Source organism: Hevea brasiliensis, chromosome 7 (assembly GCF_030052815.1).
Source record: "Hevea brasiliensis isolate MT/VB/25A 57/8 chromosome 7, ASM3005281v1, whole genome shotgun sequence".
In the NCBI taxonomy this organism is placed as follows: Eukaryota; Viridiplantae; Streptophyta; class Magnoliopsida; order Malpighiales; family Euphorbiaceae; genus Hevea; species Hevea brasiliensis.
In genome coordinates, this window is record NC_079499.1 from 95,168,108 (window position 1) to 95,188,000 (window position 19,893).

The following is a 19,893-nucleotide window of genomic DNA, read 5'->3' on the forward strand; positions in this document are numbered from 1 at the left end:
TTGTTTTGCAGTCTCACAAGTCATTGTTCTTGTGAATATTACGTTTGTAACAGATGCATGGATAGCTAACTGAGCCTTAAATTTCTTTGCACGTTTTTCACTATGCATCTTGATTTGTGCAAGAGAAGGATTGTCAGGTAGAGGTGCTGGGTTTCTACTTGTTTCAACAACCTCCCATAAATCATATGCTCTTAAGTAAGCCTTCATCTTAACTGCCCAAATAGGGCAGTTTTCTCCATTAAAAGCAGGTGGAGTTTGAGTTGAATAGCTGCTGAAAGCCATTCCTTGATTATTAGGTGTTTGAGGTCTTTAAAGGAGGGGAAGCCTTGCTAGTTTTCTCTCTTAGATACTCATAGCCCTTTAAAGATCAATGGTGCTCTGATACCATGTCATAAAAATTAAAGAAAGCAGAGAGCAAAAGAGGAAAAACAGAGCTTACAATTGCTGGAAAAGGTTCACTACATTTTTCATTTATAATTGATAATTTATACAAGCTTTGACAAGTACATGATTAGACAAAAGAAAGCATTACCTATTACATCTTTAACTTTAACAAGTAATAAGCTTACTTATAGACTGAAATTAACTTGTCCAAAAAGAAACAAAAACATCATTACATCTTGAGTCTTCTAGAAAAATCTCAACAGCTAACATTATCTTCTATCACTGAGAATCTATTTGAAGACAACATCTAAGCAACAGGAAGTACCATAGCTGATAAAGAGTCTGTAATGCTGTCCTCGTGAGGCTCTCTATGCACTACAGTCTGTTGTAGCTCCAATGCATATTCCAAGTCCCAGCACACATCAAGCATTGTAGGCCGCTCAGCTCCTTCCAGCTTCAAACACTTCTCAACTATTTCACCAAACTTTCTTAATGAAGGGGGATTAATATGACCCACTAGTGAAGGATCAATAATTTTTTCGAGTTTGCCTTTCTTTTGCCAAAACAATCCCCATTCAGCTAAGTTTATTTCCTCCCTCTGAGATGAATTTATAATGGGTGGTCGAGCACAAAGCACTTCTAGAAGTACCACACCAAAAGAGTACACATCGGATTTATGTGTTAACTGACAAGTTTTGAAATATTCAGGATCAAAATAACCAAAACTACCTTTTATTCCCAAGCTGAAATGATCTAGATCAGAAGGACCCGACTGTGAAAGACCAAAATCAGCAACTTTGGCCACATAATACTCATCGAGCAAAATGTTTGTTGATTTTACATCTCGGTGAATGATTCCCCCATCTGAAACAGTGTGAAGGTAATGAAGGCCCTTAGCCGTGCCAACACAAATTTCAAGCCTTTGCTTCCAAGACAATTCAGATTGCATAAACGAACTCTTGGAGTTGTCTTTCCAATTGTATAGATGGTCTCTCAAAGTCCCCTTTTCCAATAATTCATAAACCAGTATCATCTCAGCTCCTACACTGCAATAGCCAACCAACGAAACAAGATGGCGATGTCGAATTTTGGATAGGACTATGACCTCAGTTTGGAACTCTGGAATTCCTTGCCCATGACTTGAATCATATCGTTTCACTGCTACCTTCATACCATTCTTAAGGGTTCCTTTATAAACTTTACCGAAGCCACCCTTACCAATCAACAACTTCCTGTTGAAATTCTGAGTGGCAGCCACTATTTCAGCAAAAGACATCTTTAACTTGAGGTTTAAATTAGGAACAGGGGAGGCAGTGCCATTTCTTTTAGCTATCAAACTCCGGCGAGAGCTCCCTATCCCACAAGTAAGCATAGGCTTCAGAACTAAATTTTTAACAGGCTTAGCTTTCCTCCATCTCCAACCAAGCAAAAATAAAAATATCAGGATGGAAACTGAAGCCACACCCCCAACTGAACCGATTATAATAAACAGACTTTTGTGTAGTTGGCCTTCTGGAGGCACCAAACTTTTGTTCATCACCAACTCCATAATCTCAAGTCCATTTAGATAAGCTTTCTTGTCAATATAATCCTTACTAGGGCCTATGCTAATTTTGAGAAACCCAGAATCATCAGAATCAACCGTCAAATTATAGAAGTTGGTATAATTGTAAGGGAGAATTTCTTGGGTTTTTTCACCGTCAATATAGAGATTAAATTCAAAAAGAGCACCAATATTGTTACAGAAATGAAAGCGAACAAAATGTCGAGTATTGTTCCTTACACTGAAACGCCAAGTTATATTCAGCAAATCTGCTTCGCCGCTATTGTCCTTCACTTCCCTGCAAGTTCTGTAAACAAGATCTGGGGCAATATCATTGATGGGTTCAGGACCCTCTCCAAGCGTTCCATTATAAAAGGCACAAGTTTTTGCAGAAGTTGAGGAAATTACATAATCATCATCTTGCATCCAATTCCTCCAAAGGGAGTCACTGGACTCCTTAATCTCTAGACCTCCAACGTTGATCCTGTAAATTGTTTGTAAAGCCTCAGATGGTAAACCATGGTAAGATCCTTTTTCGTTCTTTACAGAAGGAACAGCTGCGGCATCATCCACGATGAAGTTTGGTGGAAGAAGAAAGACTTCTATGGCGTTAACAAAAGCAAAAGATGAAGGTGAAAACTGTATTCGTAGCTTCCCTACATTGATAGTGAGAAAGAATTCCTTGATCACAGGGAGACTGTTTTGGACTCTGAACTTTGACAACAGCGAAAAATTCAAAGTTGAAACATCAAATAAAGCATTGTTTAGATTAATCCCTTGGGATTCGAAAACAAAGAAATGAAGGCGAACCATGTAAGTTCCATGTTTAGTGACATTGAGCTCATATTGAGATTTCTGTCTGAAAACTCTGGCTGTTAGATAGAGAGAAGAAGTGTTTGGTAAAGGGCTACTGCTATAGATAGCCTCACTATTCCCTAATGTGAAAGAAGAGTTGGAATTGATGTCACCAACAAAAGTCCGGCCGCTAACATTGACGCTGGAGTCTGATCCACAGTTGATGAAGTACTTAAATGGAGTATTACTGTAGGCTGAAGAAAAGTATAGAAGAGAAATGAAAAAAAGGAACAAAGGAGACATCTTGTTATGGATGTGAAGCTTTTCCATGGCAATTGGTGGGTTTTGCTGGTTCTTTCAATGGGAAGGAAGGTCATGAGCTGGTGAAGATGAAGACAGAGTGAATGGCTACAATTTGCTTAGACATACATTTGAGCTTGAGGCAAAGTCTTCCATTGACTTGCATGTGTTCCTTCGTGGCTTGGTCAGTGTTTACTTTTCAATAGAAGGAAAATGTCAGGAATTAGCCCAAAGCTGTCCTGTATTTATCAGATTGGAATATCCAAGATATTTTTTTATCTGAGGGAATATCCAAGATTCAATGCATATCTTACCTGGACTTGCATTTGTACCCATTTTGTTTCAAATATAACCCACGTCGTAAGCTACAAACTCCAAGCCCAAAATTTACAAGTCCAAGGAGAGCCAAGTCTTAACATTCTAGAGGCCAATATTAATGCAGGCAGAAAGTACTAGAAACATTAAGACAACTGCATATCTTCTAAGCTAATTAGTAATTAAGCACATATTTTAGATTATTTAAATTGCCGTGGGATTTGGGAAAGAATCAGTTCGTCACCAAAAGGCTCCAGAGCAACAGATCCAGCAATTACCATACTAAAACGATCTTTCCCATGATCAAACTGATTTAAGTCTTTAGTGTAGGACTTGACCATGTACTCTCTCAATTTTTATCACTTACTACTGAAGCAGCCCCAAGGAGCTATAGTTTCTAATCATTCATCTTATCTGATAGGTCGTCTAAGAACCTCTAATGCATGCAATCATACCAATACCATAGTGAAATAGGTAACTTCATTTATAAGAATCCAAAAATTTATTATTAAAACGACACTGCAATAGTAATTAAAAAAAAAAATAGTGAAGCAACCCATAAATCTTTCCCTTTAAATTTATTCGCACAGGAATCACAAAATCAAAACATCCACAGGAAGATTATGAGCTCAGTAATCCTCCAATAAATCAGAATGATCGTACTCAAAAAGTTAAAATGCCAATAAATCAATTTCAGACTCACATATCATATCCTACAATGGCTAAAACAGATCTGCGGCACCGACATTGCAATCAATCAAAACCCAAAAACTAAAAATCACATTTTAACACGATAAATTAATCAAGCAATCACATGATGGAGACATTTCCTCACTAGAAAAGGCACCACCATGCCGCTTACACGCTTTATTCCTAACCATTTCCAGCATCCTCTTGCTGATCTCCTTGGAATAAACTTGAAGGATCTCGATTCCACGGCAAGGATCAGCCTCAACGCCAGCCGATGTAGCGGCGGCGGCGGCGGCGGCGGCGAGGAAAGACTCTTCCTCGATGATTTTGGCGAACGCGATGGTCTCCTCGGAGGGAAGCATGCCGTAGCGGTTAGCGAAGGATGATGGAGAAGAAAGGGTATCGATGAGGTGTTTAATCACAACGTCGCGTGTTCTCTCCGACGGTGGCCAAACGCGAAGGGAGAATGAGAAAGTGGGTTTTTCAGGCGATTGAGGATTGGGTTTTCGAGGCTTTTCGGTTTCTACCATTTTGTTTAAAGTGGTCCACTCGCAGAGCTTGTTCGAGCGGAATCTGAATATATAGGTTCCTGAAAAGTTTTGTTCTCGGCCATGGCTCGCAAGTGATGAGCCATATGCAAGCAGAGTCCAAGGTATTGACTTGAACCAAATTGTATAAATTTCAATTTAATAGGAATTTTATTTTTTTAAAAAATTAATTAATTATTTATTATTTTAATTATCTATATCTATAATATATGAAGAAAGTTACAATTACTCAAATTATATTATCAAAGTTACAATTACTCAAATTATATTATCACCTTTCTACCTGTATGATTTTAGGAACAAAACTCAAATAAGTGCTTGTATTTACTACTTGTATTTTTTATCTGTCTAAATAAAACTCAAAAAATGAAATTTTTGATCCAATAAAATCAAAACTTTTAGGATCCGTTTGGTTCGCATATTGAAATCAAAATCAGTATTGATATCAGAATCGAACGAAATTGAAAATAAAATAATGAATTTTCTTTATATTTGGTTTATTGTAGAATTAAAATCAAATGTCTTTTTTAGGTGTGTGATTGACAAATATATAAGTTACGAAATAAGAATTGAACTGAAATAATCCACTGAAAATTACTTTTTATATTTTTTATATTTTTCTTTTTAATTTTATTTAATTATATGAAAATATAAAAATAATATTTTTTATATTTTTAATTACTATGATTCCTTTTCATTTTAATTTTAATTTTTAGTTAATTATATAAAATTTTAGAAGTATATTTTTTATTATAATTGTTTTAATTTTAATTTTTTATTTTTTATTAATTAGATGAAAATATAAAAATAATATTTTTATTATTATAATTATAATTTCAAATTTTTAATTTTAATTAATTATATAAAATAAAATATTATTTTTAAAAGTTTTATTTTAATTAATAATATGAAAATATAAAAACTGAAACATTCCAATAACTACATGAGTGAGATTAAGCATTTAACCTTAACAAGATACTATTCACATTCCTATGTTTTGATTCCTTGGACGGAAAAAGGGAATAGTGATTCTCTTAGTTATGTGAGAATCAAATTTCCTAGTGAATGGGAATGGAAAAAATTAGTTTCCAAACACCAACAAAACGAATCAAACACATTTTGTTGTGAATATTCACATCCATATAAATTAAAAAACATAAAATTTAACGTGGTTTAGTGTAAGTCTACTCCAATAAAAAAATTCATTATCATGGGAAAAATAATTACAATACTAATTATTTTTTTCATCCTCAAAATCACTCAAATTAAACTCATGGAATTCAACACACCTCTCCATTTCGTGAGTTCTATATAATACAGTATAATGATCAATCAACTACACACATATATAGGCCATTAAAAACTAGTTCTTTTAGGACTCTAATTATTAAACTTCATAATTTAAATTCTACTAAATTTTCTAAACTAATTATACTTTCTAATTCTAATTGGACTTGAATTCTAACAATCTCCACCTACAAGTAAAATGGAATTAGTCTTCACAACTTCTGTAAAAGTCAATTCTCTTAAGTACTTCCTTATACACTTGATTGTTGATGTTACCTCTTGCCTTAACTTGTATTCTTCCAATTAATGTGCTTACTTCCAATTTGTAGAGATTTTTTACACTAATCTTCTCACCCTTCATGATCACAAGAACTCCTCAACTTACTCTCATGACTCTACTTACTCTCATGACTCTACTATGAATTGAACAGCCATAATCCAAAGAATCCAACTTACCCAGGAAATTAAGTTTCTTTCAAATTTAGGAACATATCTCACTTCATTGAATACTTTTGCTCGATCACCATGCAGCTTGATCTTCACTATTCCAACACCTTTAACTTCTATCTTGTTCCCATTGGCTAACTTTACTTACTCTCCTTTCTTTTCTTCAATCACATCAAACTACTCCTTTGAGCAAATATGGAATGGGCAAGTAGAATCCATTGATTACTTATCTTGTAATGGATCTTTTGTCTTTCATCGTTCACATTCAAACATTCACAATCAACACCATTATCCATAGCAATTGCAGCAGTTCTTGCTTTTTCTTTTCTGCGACTCTCTTAAATTATTTAAACTCTGCAAAATCTTCCTTCATCTTTATACAATGGTATTGAATGTGGCCCTTCTCATGACAGTAGTAGCATTCTCTATCTTCATGGTCCACCTATGGTCTCAAACTCGATCTACTATTTCTTCTGCAATTGTTTCAATGTGGGTTGCTTCTACCACGACTAGAACCAGTAATGTAAGCTCTACCTTCATTGCTACTACCCGTCTTCTTAAACTTTTCATCATCCAAGATAACTATGGTAACCTCCTCCACCTTCAAAATCTCCTTCCCAACTATTAAGGCTGTCACCAAACTTTTATAAGATTATGAGAAAGATGTTAGAGGCAAGAGGGCTTTATTTTCATCATCAACCTTCACACCAACACTAGCTAATTGGGTAATTAATTTATTGAAAACATTAAGGTGATCTCTCACATCAGTACATTCATCTATTCTGAGTAGGTACAACTCCTCCTTCAAGTATAAGTAATTTGTGAGTGACTTTGACATGTACAACTCTCTAATTTTTTCTCAAAACAACTGGCGAAATCTCCTCCAAGACATTGTACTTCACATTAGGGGGCTAACATCAATCGAATCGTACTCATTGCCCTTTATTGAAGCTCCTTCCAATCATCATCTTTCATGGTTGCCTGTTGCTTCTCGTTCAATGCTTTTATTAATTCTTATTGCACAAGGACATCCTTTACGATGCTTTGCCACCGATTGGAATTATTTTTCCCATCGAATGGCTCCACCTCAAATTTCTTACCCACCATCTTTGACATATTAAATCACAGCTTCGATACCACTTGTTGTGAATATCCACACCCACACAAATTAAAGAATACGAAATTTAACTTGGTTCGGCGTAAGTTTACTCCACCAAACAAATTCACTATCAATGGAAAAAATAATTACAATGACTAATTATTTTTCTCACTCTCAAAATCACTCAAGCAAAACTCACATAATTCGACTCACCTATCCACTCTGTGAGCTCTCAATAATACAATATAATGGCCAACTAACTACACATATATATAGGCTACTAAAAATTAGTTCTTTTAGGACTCTAATTATTAAATTTCATAATTTAAAATTTTCTAAACTTCCTAAACTAATTATACTTTCTAATTCTAATTAGACTTGGAATCTAACACATTCATTCCCATTCCTTAACTTTTTTTTTTTTTTTATGAACCAAATGGGACTTTAATAAATGTGTGAAGAGGGACATTGACATTATCTAAAATACCCATGATGATTTATTAATATGACAATAAAGGACTCAATTTAATTGGCTATTAAAATTAATTTATTTTAAATTTTTATTTTTTAAATTAATTTTAGAGTTTATATAAATTTGAAAATCTTAATTGTAACTAATTCTACTTAATTAAATTTTTTATTATAATTCTATTAAATCTAATTAATGATTAAAAATAATATATTTTAAATAAAATAAGAATATCCTAAAATCTAAGAAGATTAATGGCTTAGTTGAGGTGCATGGCACAATTTTTAACAATGTTTTGTGTATAATATTTGAGATGCAAGGAGTTCAATTCTATATTTCATTGATGATATTTCCTGAATATATAATTGGTAAATTTCATGCTATATCATTATTTATGGTGATTCGTTAATTTGAAAATAATTGTTATATTGAAATTAAATGCTTTAACCCAGTACTTATTTGAAAATGCAAAAGATCTTATAATTGTATAGTCTAAACTTGCATATCAAAAGTAAAAGAAGACAACCACATGCAGTGTTAATACCCATGGAGTACTTCCTTATGAATTATGGGTAATTTTTATGTAATTTTTAACTATTTAAATAATTATATAACTATTTTAGATTTTAGCTCCTTTACATTTAGTTCTACGTCTGCCTTAATAATAATAATAATAACAACAACGTTATTGTTGTTGTTGAGTAATGAAAATAATAATGCAAAACCATGCATACGTAATATGTTAATGATTTAAATACCGTAGTTAACCTGTACTTTAAAGCCAACAAATCTGATGCAATAATATTACAATACAAAGCAAAAAAAATTATATAAATTAAAATGTGACTTTATCTTGTTATTTATATTACATCAACTGATCTCTTAGATTTTTAAAAATCAAATTGTCTATAATATTATATTACATTATATACAAAAATATAATATAAAATTACATATAAAAAAAATTAGATAACAAGTACGTATAAAAAGTAAAGAAAACGTATAAGGCATGTTAATTAAAAAGCTAATAATTTATAAAAGGCCACACACACACACACATATATATATATATATTAAAGCTAAGTCTTAAAAAATGTTTCATGAAAGTGTCACATAAGTTAATAAGTATGCTTAAAAATTGCCATGTGACATCTTTTCTATTATAAAGTGTGCCACATAGACTAATAAGCATATTTAAAAAATTATCATGTGACACATTTATTATTTTCTTTATTTTTAAATTTATCTATAAAAATTAGCTTATCATATTAAATATTAATTTTATTTAGATATTTTTAAATTTCAAATGTTAAAATTTTATCTCTATTATTAAAATCTAAAAGTATTTTTAGTATTTTTTTAAGAATTTTAAAATTTTCTTAAATTTACAAATTCAAACATTATAAAACTATTGATGAACCTAGGGGTCTTAATCCATGTTTTGATGATAATAAACAATTAGTGTGCTACTAATCTACCTTGGAAGTATTTGCGTTAAGATTATAGGTCTCAAGTTCAAACTTGAGAAATTGCTTTAAATCAAGATTAAGAAAAAGCAAGAAATTGAAGCAAAAATCAAGGAGACACTACAATATAAATTTTTCTTTTATCTTGTGAATCTCAATTAGTTGGTTATGATGACTCAAGTCTAGGTTTCTCTAAATTACTTAGTGTCTCTATTTTTAACTTTTTCTTAACTAAGAGGGAGTAAAATAAAATTTTTACTTTTGAGAAATGTAAATTTATTTTTGAAAGTGTTTTCATTGAAAAATACCAAATTAGCTTTCCAACAATTTAAACGGATCAAAAATCCGAGTTCGGCTCAAAAAGTTACTACTTTTAAAAGCCTAAGTGCTCTTTTGTGCCTTTTTGTCGAGAAAGCACTTCGGCAGTCAAAGCTGGGAACGTTGGCAGCCAAAGTTTACTCTTTAAATGATGGTTTTTGAGTTTTTAAAGTCTAAGTGCCCTTTTTATCTAGAGAGCACTTCGGCAGCCAAAGTTCACTTTTTAAATGATATTTTTTGGCACCCCAACCTTCAGTAGCCGAAGTAATGGACTTTGACAGCCGAACCTAGATTTCTGTAACTTGATAAAACATGATTTTTGGTGGTTGAACTACTATATTTGCATTTAATACACCCTTAACGGTCATTTTCTTACCAAAACTATAAATAGAGACTATTTATTATAGGAGAAAAGTGACAACAACTATTTTTTTGAGAATTTATTATGTTTAAAAGATTTTCTTTATCTCTCTCTCTTGAACTTGAGCTGCCATAATTGATTATTGAGAGCTTGAGAGTTTGAGCTATAATTTCTTTATTCTGAGAGTTTGTTCAAGGTTGTTTTGAGTATTTATTATTACTTGAGTGTGATAGAGCTTTAAATTACTCTTGAGTGTAAAGGAATTTATAAAAGAGTAAGGGTTTGCTCTTGTGGTGATTGCAAGGGGTTTATTCTTCACCCAAAGAAGAATTTTAATAGAGTTAACTCTCAATGAGGGCCTTGAGGAGACGACATAGGCTTGAGATCGCCGAACCTGTTTAAATCTCTTCTGTTCTTTCTTTCCTACCTTTTCCTTGTGCATTTCACTTAAAAATCTCCATGTACCCTTCAAATTTTATTTAATTAACACCCAATTCACCCCTCCTCTTGGGTTGTTACAAAGGGCAACAAGTGGTATCAGAGCTAGTGTCCATTTTCTTAAGATTTAACCATCTTGGAGCAAAGATCATGGCAACCTTTAACTCACAAGCTCAAGAAAGTCAATAGATAGTAAATCCCCCTTTCTTGGATGGAAATGATTTTATTTATTGGAAGAATAAGATGTATTACTTCCTCAAATCAAAAGGAGTGGATTAATGGGATATAATTAAAAATGGTCCCTTCATTCCTATCAAAGCAGTAGATGGTGAGCATGTGCCAAAGATAAAGAGTGAATGGAGTAAGCATGATAAGTAATTTTTTTTTTTAAATATAAGAGTTATGCATATGTTAGAATTTCTTTAAATGATTTTTATTATGCTAAAATTTCTAAATGCTCAAATGCTAAAGATATATGGGATTCTATTGATTCTATGTATAATTCTAACCATTATTGTCAAGTTGATGAAGTTGAGAACACAAAAAACCTATTCCTTTCATCAATAAATGAAACAAGTGCCACAAGTTGATAACACTTATGAACAAAGCTTCAAAGAATACTCTGTGATTGACATGTGTTTAATTGCTTTAAAAGATGATGAAAATGAATCAAGAAAAACAAGAAGCATGGAATGTTCAATATCCACAAGATATGAAGGTGAAGAGACTGATGATGAAGTTGTCAAAATGTGCTTCATGGCAATGGAGGAAAGCTCCAATGAGGTAACTTTAAGTGATGATATTGTTGAATTTTCTTATGATGAACTTGTTAATGCTCTTAAAGTCATGAATGATGAACTTGAGTTAAGTCATAAGAAAAACAGACTTTTGAAAAAGGAAATAGTTAGTTTAAGGAAAGAGAATGAGACCTGATCTAGGGATGATAGACTTTTAGATAATAATATGCAAAAATCCTTAGATGAGCTCTCATTAGAAAATGAGAAGTTGAGAAATGAAATTGTTGATTTAAAAACTTCTGTTTCTAAACTTGCTAAAGGAAAGGATAAACTTGATGCAGTTTTGGACTCTCAAAGGTCTCCTACCATTAAGTATGGACTTGGCTATAGTAAATTTGTCCAAGCATCTTCTTCCAAGACCATATTTGTTAAAGTAATTAGTTCTAGTGAGCCTAGTCCCTAAGAGTCTAGTCCAAAGGTGTCTAGTCCTAAAGGACAAAAGCCAAAGACACCTAGTGGCAATGAACTTAGAAAGACTTCATATCATCAACATGTCCCTAGACAAAATGTTAATAGGACATATACATCTAGGAGATTTGCATATAGGCCAAACTTCTATAGGGGACATGCTACTAGGCCTCATAACCATCATAATACACACAATGCTTCATGTTCACATGCACATGTTAGACACAAAAATATTGGTCACATGAGACCATATGCACACTCTCATGCATATAGACCAAGAACAAGAAGGTTTAATGGTCATTATCACTATTGTGATAAGTTTGGTCACATCAACTATAGGTGTGCTATTAGGAAAATTCATCTTGGATATGGTAGAATATTTAACATTAATAATGATAGAACTACTAACCCCCTAGGACCCAAGTACATTTGGGTACCTAAAGTAAATTGAATTATATTGTATATGTATGCTTAAAATCTTTAAACTTTGAAAGTAAGTGGTACTTGAATAGTGGATGTTTAAGACATATGTCCGATAATGCCGACCTTTTCCTTTCACTCAAAAAGAAAGATAGAAGTGGGCAAGTGACCTTGGCAACAATAGTAAAGGTAAAATTGTGGGGATGGGTAAGATTGGTAAGGAAAACTCCCCAATTCTTGACAAAGTTCTTTTAGTTGATGGTTTAAAACATAATTTACTTAGTGTTAGTCAATTATGTGATAACAGTTATAGAGTCATTTTTTAGTCTAAATCTTGCTTTGTGTCTAGAATGTGTGACAACAAAATGTTGTTTGTTGGTGAAAGAGTAGAAAATATCTATGTTATTGATTTGCATGTTTTGTCTAACAAAGATATCAAGTGTTTTGTTTTCGTTAGTGATAACTCTTGAACTTGGCATAAAAGGCTTGCACATGCTAGCATGAACCTTCTTGCAAACTTAAACAAGAATGAGCTAGTTGATGGGCTTCCACAGATCAAGTTTCAAAAGGATAAGGTGTGTGATGCATACCAAATGGGTAAGCAAGTCAAGAGCTCTTTTAAATCTATTCAAAAGGTATCCACTTCTAAACCTCTTTAATTGTTGCATATGGATTTATTCGGTCATACTAGAGTAACTAGCTTAGGTGGTGCATATTATGCTTTTGTGATTGTTGATGACTACTTTAGGTATACTTGGGTTGCATTCCTTGCTCATAAGGATGAATGTTTTGATGTTTTTAAGAAATTTTCCAAAAAGGTTCAAAATGAAAAGGATTTTCAAATTTCTTCTATTAGAAGTGATCATGGTAGAGAATTTGAAAATGAGATATTTGAAAAATTTTGTAACTCACTAGGGATCACTCACAACTTTTCTTCTCCTAAGACTCCCCAACAAAATAGTGTTGTTGAAAGAAAAAATATGACTCTTTTAGCTATGGGGAGGACTATGTTAAATGAATATAACTTGCCTACTTATTTTTGGGCGGAAGCCATTAATATGGCTTATTATGTTTCAAATAGAGTTTTGATTAGACTTTTTTTAAAGAAAACCCCTTATGAGCTATGGAATGGCAAGAAACGTAAAGTAGGTTATTTTAGAGTTTTTGGTTGTAAATGCTTCATTTTAAATACCAAAGATAATCTAGATAAATTTAGCTCTAAAACTGATGAAGGTATCTTCTTGGGCTACTCTATATCTAGTAAAGCATATAGAGTCTTCAATAAGAGAACTTTAGTTGTTGAGGAGTCAATGCATGTTGTATTTGATGAAGCTAACCACCTTTGGTCCTAGAAAGGATATTTCTTGTGAAGATGATGTTGTAGATAATTTTGATAAGTTGACTCTTGGAGATCCTCAATATAGTAAAACTCAAGATTAGCTCAAGGAAGATCTCTTGAAGGATTTGGGAGATGATGAAGTTGAGCTTCAAGAGAAATAAGCTAAACTAATTCCTTATTAAAGAGTTTACCAAGATCTACCTAATGATTGGACCTTCAAGAAGGATCATTCTAAGGATCTAATCATTGGTGATACATCAAAAGGGTAACAACTAGATCCTCTCTTAGAAATATTTATAATAATCTCGTTTTTATTTCTCAAATAGAACCTAAGAATATAGATGAGGCCATTAATGATGAGGGTTGGGTACTTGCAATGCAAGAGGAACTCATCCAATTTAAAGGAAGAAGGTTTGGGCCTTAGTTTATAGGCCTAAGGACCATCCATCCATAGACTCCAATTGGGTATTTAAAAATAAGTTAGATGAGGATGGAAAAATAATCAGGAATAAGGCTTGATTAGTAACCAAAGGCTATAACCAAAAGGAGGGCATTGACTATGATGAAACTTTTGCCCCTGTAGTTAGATTAGAAGTCTTTAGAATTTTACTTACATATGCATCATACATGAATTTTAAAGTTTTTCAAATGGATATTAAAAGTGCTTTTCTAAATGGTTTTATTGATGAGGATGTATATGTTGAGCAACCTCATGATTTTGAAAATCATGAGTTTGCAAATCATATTTTTAAATTGACTAAAGCCTTGTATGGTTTGAAACAAGCTCCTAGAGCTTGGTATGAAAGGCTTAGTAACTTTCTTTTGCAAAATGATTTTTCAAAAGAAAAAGTTGATACAACTCTTTTTGTTAAAAATCATGAAAATGATATCCTTGTAGTGCAAATATATATTGATGATATTATATTTGGTGCTCCTAATGAGTGCTTATGTGAAGAGTTTGCTAATACCATGAAAAGTGAGTTTGAGATGAGCATGATGGGAGAACTCAAGTTCTTTCTTAGGCTTCAAATCAAGCAAGCTAAGGATGGCATCTTCATCAACCAAGCCAAGTATGCCAAAAAATTGATCAAGAGGTTTGATGGAGAAGAGCAAGCCAAGTAGAACTCTAATGAGCACAAACACCAAGCTTGATAAGGATGAAAAAGGAAAATCAGTTGATAAAAAGCTCTATAGAGGTATAATTGGTAGTCTTTACCTCACAGCTAGTAGACCAAACATTATGTTATCCGTATGTTTATGTGCACATTTTCAATCATGTCCTAAAGAATCCCATTTGCATGTTGTTAAATGCATTCTTAAATACTTGAATGGTACATTGTATTTAGGTCTATGGTATCCTAGAAATGCATCCTTTGATTTGTGTTCCTACTCGGATACTGACTTTGCCAGAAGTATCCTTGATAGGAAGAGTACCTCAGATACTTATCAACTCCTAGGACACTCTTTAGTTTCTTGGTGTAGCAAGAAATAAAAGTCGATTGCACTATCTATGGTCGAAGTAGAATATGTGGCTACAGGTCTTCGTTGTAGCCAAATCCTTTGGATTAAGCAATAATTAAGAGACTTTAAAGTGTTTCTTGATCACATTCCTATTAAAAGTGACAACACTAGTGTAACAAACATTCTAGAATCAAGCATATAAACATCATTTTATACGTGATCATGCTTTGAATGGTGATGTTGTTCTTGAATTTATTGATACAAATCACTAACTAGCTGATATATTTACAAAACCTTTATGTGCAGATAGGTTTAATTTCATTAAGGGAGAATTAGGCATGCTTGATAACTTTGATACTTGAAATTGTGATAATTGAATGTATATATGCTTCCTAAAAATTCTTGTTAAATTGGTGTATGTTTGGTGTTTTAAGATTTGTCTCAATGTTTTTCAAAATTTTTATGTGTTAAGAGTTTTATTTACTCAAAAAGAAAAGGTTTTTGATGTTGCTATGGTTTTGAAAATTTATTTTTTAAAAATTTCAGGCAGAGGCACTTTCGGCAGCCAAAAGTCCTTGTTCTGACTACGGAACCTTCAAAATCTTCTATTTTTAATCGGGTAGTAGCTAAAGCAGCAGCCAAAAGTCCCTATTTTGATTGTCGAACCTTCAAAAACCATATTTTTTGAAAATGGGTAGAAAGCATAGCGGCAGCCGAAACTTCAAGTTTCGAAAGCTGAAACATCAAAACTTCAGTTTTTTTTTTTTTTTTTTTTTTTTAAATATGACAGAAACAAGAATGGCACCGAAAACCTTGGTTTCGACTGCTAAACCTAAACCTTTTAAAGCCCCTAAACTTTCTCTCTCTTTTCTTTCCCTCTCTCGCCCCCAAATCTCTCCTCACTCAGTTTCTCCATCAATTTTTCCCTTGAATTCATTATTTTCAAACCTTCCTAAACTCGATTTTACCATAATTTGCTATTTTTGGAGCTACATTGGACCTCTTAGGTTCTCACTTTTATTTTAGTGTTCTCAAATTGGGATCTTGGATTTCTCTATAAAAGTTTTTTTTTTTTTTTAAGTTTGCTCTATCTTCGAGGTAAGAGTTTACATTTCTTATTTAATCTCTGTCCTATATTGTGTTTGTTGATTATTCTTGAGTTTATATAAGCTTAATATTAGTTATTGGCTGTTGAGTATGTAACACCCTAGGCAAATCCCACATCGACAAAACACGGGAGAGATGCTGGGTTTATAAGATGGAGGTTCCTAACCCCTATTGACGCGTTTTAAAACCGTGAGGGCTTCGGCCCAGAGCGGACAATATCACTAGTGGGCTGGGCCGTTACAGAGTATATGTATAAATATATGTTTGTGGCATCATAGATTCTGAAGTCCAGTGTTGAGATTTTGCCAAATTTAAGTTATTGATCTTTCTTGTAGCTAGTTATATTTCTTTTTTTATTAATGGTTCATACCCGTGCTTGCTTTATGATGTTACATACATATTGTAATTTACTATTCACATAAACATAATACTGATATTCTATTTTGGCTGCCACATAGTCACAATACTATTTAGATTATTCTCTTTGATTGTTCTTAGAAGGTTATTTGCCAAAATTTTGCTGGTGCTTTGAATAGACTCCATGCTGGTTTTACAAATTCTATTCACATGAAATTACCAAATTTGTTTTATGGAAATATATATTGCTATTTTTTTGGCTCTTTTTGAGATACTCTCGTGAGTTTTTTTTTAGTATGCATAAACAATGCTTGCATTGATGTTTTTATCAAAGTTCAACATGCTCCGTGTGATCATATATGGCTTGTCTTCTTTGTGGCTAAAGCTTATCATTTTCCTGAACTAAGTTACAAAATCCTTTCACTCTGATAATTTGCTTTTGCTATCTGATTCTAGATTGAGCATATACCATATATGTGGTCTGAGTGTCTAAACAATATAATTATACTCATGTTAGGATTCAAATCAAGTAAATTATGCATATTTGCCTAGCTAACATATAACAACTTTAATAATATTACTTTTTGTGCTTAAATGTAAACTTCCTAGCTAGAGTTACCCTTGAAATGCCTTGTCTTAAAAATGCACTTTATGAGTTTGCCATTATATGAAGTGTTCTCGTAATCTTCATATATTGCTATGTGTTTCTATATCTTTACATTGATTGCACAGTTGCTAAGGTTAGATATGCTTCTTTTAAAAATAGTTGGTTGATTTGAAAATGTCTTGCACTATTGGTCATGTTGAATTACTCTTGTTGGCTTTCTATACACATGTTTGACTTATATTGCCTAAGTTGATTTGGTTTGCATAATATTATTATTTGTGCTGCATAGTTCTCTGTTGTTAACTTCAGAGGCAATATTTTGTGGCTATTGTGCCTTGGCTTGGCAATCTTTTGATGAATGGTTCATTCTATGCTACTTTTGACTTAGATATGGACTTTTTGTGTTTTCTTTTATAGTGTTTCTATCTCTTTTGTCTTTCTTTCTCTGTGGGTCAAAAGAAGGCATATGGTAACAGACCTAGGGGAGAGTCTAGTAGGGGTCCTCAACCTACCCAACCTTCTCCTGCTTTTAAATTTGATATGGTCTATAGGAACTCAGAGAGAACCTTGTTAGAATCTTTTATGTTAACCTTGTCAGAAAGAATCTTATTCGTCTTTCCCTTTAGAGTGTATTTTGATGATGCCAAAAGGGGGAGATATGTAGATAGTGGATGTATAATTTCAGATTCTAAAATTACCTTTATACATAGTATATACCTGGTATACGTGTTTTTTGGTGGGATACATGATTTTGATATATTTATATGGTATACATGCTTTTTGGTGGGATACATGTTTTTGATATATTTATATGATACTTTCTAATCTATTGGATTGTTATTGATTTAGAAATATCTTTGTATCATCATTCATCTAGGACTCATGACATTATGGTATTACATTCATTGAGTCAAAACCTGTTTTATATGCTCTTCAAATTCTAATTATTGAGGCATAAATTGTTTTTTAATGGAGGAGTACATTAAATGGGAGAATTTTTGAAAAACACACACTTCACTTGTGCTTAATTTTTTTTTTATCCACTAATTATTTGTCATCATTAAAAAGGGGGAGATTGTTGGACCTAGGGGTCTTAATCCATGTTGATGATAATAAACAATTAGTATGTTACTAATCTACTTTGGAAGTGTTTGCGTTAAGATTGTAGATTCCAAGTTCAAAATTGAAAAATTGCTTCAAATCAAGATTGAGAGAGAGCAAGAAATTGAAGCAAAGATCAAGGAGACAATACAATGTAAATTTTTGTTTTATCTTGTGAATTTCAATTGGTTGGTTATGATAACTCAAGTCTAGGTTTCTTTAAATTACTTAGCGTCTCTATTTTTAACTTTTTCTTGACTAAGGGAAAGTAAAATGAAATTTTCACTTTTGAGAAATGTAAATTTGTTTTTGAAAGTGTTTTCATTGAAAAGTTTATCAAATTAACTTTCCAATGGTTTAAAAAGATTGAAAATCCGAGTTTAGGTAAAAAAGTTATGAGTTTTTAAAGTCAAAGTGCTCTTTTGTGCCTTTTTGTCTAAAAAGCACTTCGGCAATCGAAGTTCACTCTTTAAATGATGGTTTTTGAGTTTTTAAAGCCTAAGCGCTCTTTTTGTCTAGGGATCACTTCGGCAACCGAAGTTTACTTTTTAAATGATGTTTTTTTAGTGCCTCAACCTTTGGCAACCAAAGTAAGGGACTTCGGCAATCGAGCTTAGGTTTCTATAACTTGATAAAATGGGATTTTGGGTAGTTGAACCACTATATTTGCATTTAATGCACCACCAATGGTTATTTTCTTACCAAAATTATAAACAGGGACCATTTATGAGTAGAGAAAAGTGACAACAACTATTTCTTTGAGAATTTATTGTGATTAAAAGATTTTCTTTATTAAAAGATTTTCTTTATCTCTCTCTCTAGAACTTTAGTTACCATAATTGATTGTTAAAAGCTTGATATTTTAAGCTATAATTTCTTTGTTCTAAGAGTTTGTTCAAGTTTATTGTGAGCATTTATTATCACTTGCTTGTGATAGAGCTTTAAATTACTTTTGAGTGTAAAGGGATTTATAAAAGAATAAGGGTGTGCTCTTGTAGTGATTGTAAGGGGTTTATTTTTTACCCTAAAAAGAATTTTAGTGGAGTTAACTCTCAAGGAAGGCCTTGAGGAGGGGACATAGGCTTGGGATAGCCGAGCCTCTATAAAATCATTTGTGTTTGTTCTTTCCTACCTTTTCTTTGTGCTTTTCACTCAAAAAATTTCTCTTAGCCTTCAAACTTTTAATTAACACTTAGTTCACCCCCCTCTTGGGTTGCTATAAGGTGCAACAACTATATTCATCATATTATATATCCCTAAAGTCATTTTTTTAATTAAAATTTTAATTACAATAAAAAAATAAATTATTTTTAATTAATTAATTAATTAATTAATTATTCTCTAAAAAATTATTTAGAAAATTTAAATATATATTTTAAAAAATATTTTTTATATTTAAAATATAAGAATTTTAATAATGATATTACTAAAATTGCCAAGTGACATATATTTTATTTCTATTTTATTTATCCTTTTATTGGTATATGTTAAATAGTTTAAAGATTAATAAAAAAAATTCTATTAATCTACATATTTATTTATTAAATTTCAAATAAAATTACAATTATTTAAAAATTTATAATATAATTATAAAAATATAAAATATAGTTATATAGTAGAATATATATTAAATTATATTATTAAAGTAAAATAATAAATAATTCGCACGTGAAATGACTAACTAAATTCTAAATTAATTGTATTTAAATATTAAATTATGATTATAAAAGGAAGAAATATAATTAATCTATCTATTCCTTTAATTAATTTCTTTTCAATCTTTTTCTTATATAACCTTTCAAGCATTATCCTCCACAAAAACTAATAAATTTATTT

The 19,893-nt window shown here is 31.9% G+C and overlaps 2 protein-coding genes across 2 annotated transcripts; both read right to left on the minus strand.

Annotated features, from left to right (window-relative positions):
• Positions 1-441: 441 nt before the first annotated feature.
• On the minus strand, positions 442-3,233 carry LOC110650686 (probable receptor-like protein kinase At2g23200). The gene has a single exon (XM_021805776.2). It carries the CDS (start codon positions 3,050-3,052, stop codon positions 692-694), a length of 2,361 nt encoding a protein of 786 aa, XP_021661468.2. The 5' UTR covers positions 3,053-3,233; the 3' UTR covers positions 442-691.
• A 651-nt stretch (positions 3,234-3,884) lies between these two features.
• Positions 3,885-4,690, minus strand: LOC110650683 (MFP1 attachment factor 1). Its single transcript, XM_021805774.2, has one exon. The coding sequence runs from the start codon at positions 4,555-4,557 to the stop codon at positions 4,123-4,125; it is 435 nt and encodes a 144-aa protein (XP_021661466.2). The 5' UTR covers positions 4,558-4,690; the 3' UTR covers positions 3,885-4,122.
• Between the last annotated feature and the right edge of the window lie 15,203 nt (positions 4,691-19,893).

Bases quoted from the DNA above. Each gene is read 5' to 3' on its own strand.
- LOC110650686 (XM_021805776.2), bottom strand. From the start codon at position 3,052: ATGGAAAAGCTTCACATCCATAACAAGATGTCTCCTTTGTTCCTTTTT.
- LOC110650683 (XM_021805774.2), bottom strand. From the start codon at position 4,557: ATGGTAGAAACCGAAAAGCCTCGAAAACCCAATCCTCAATCGCCTGAA.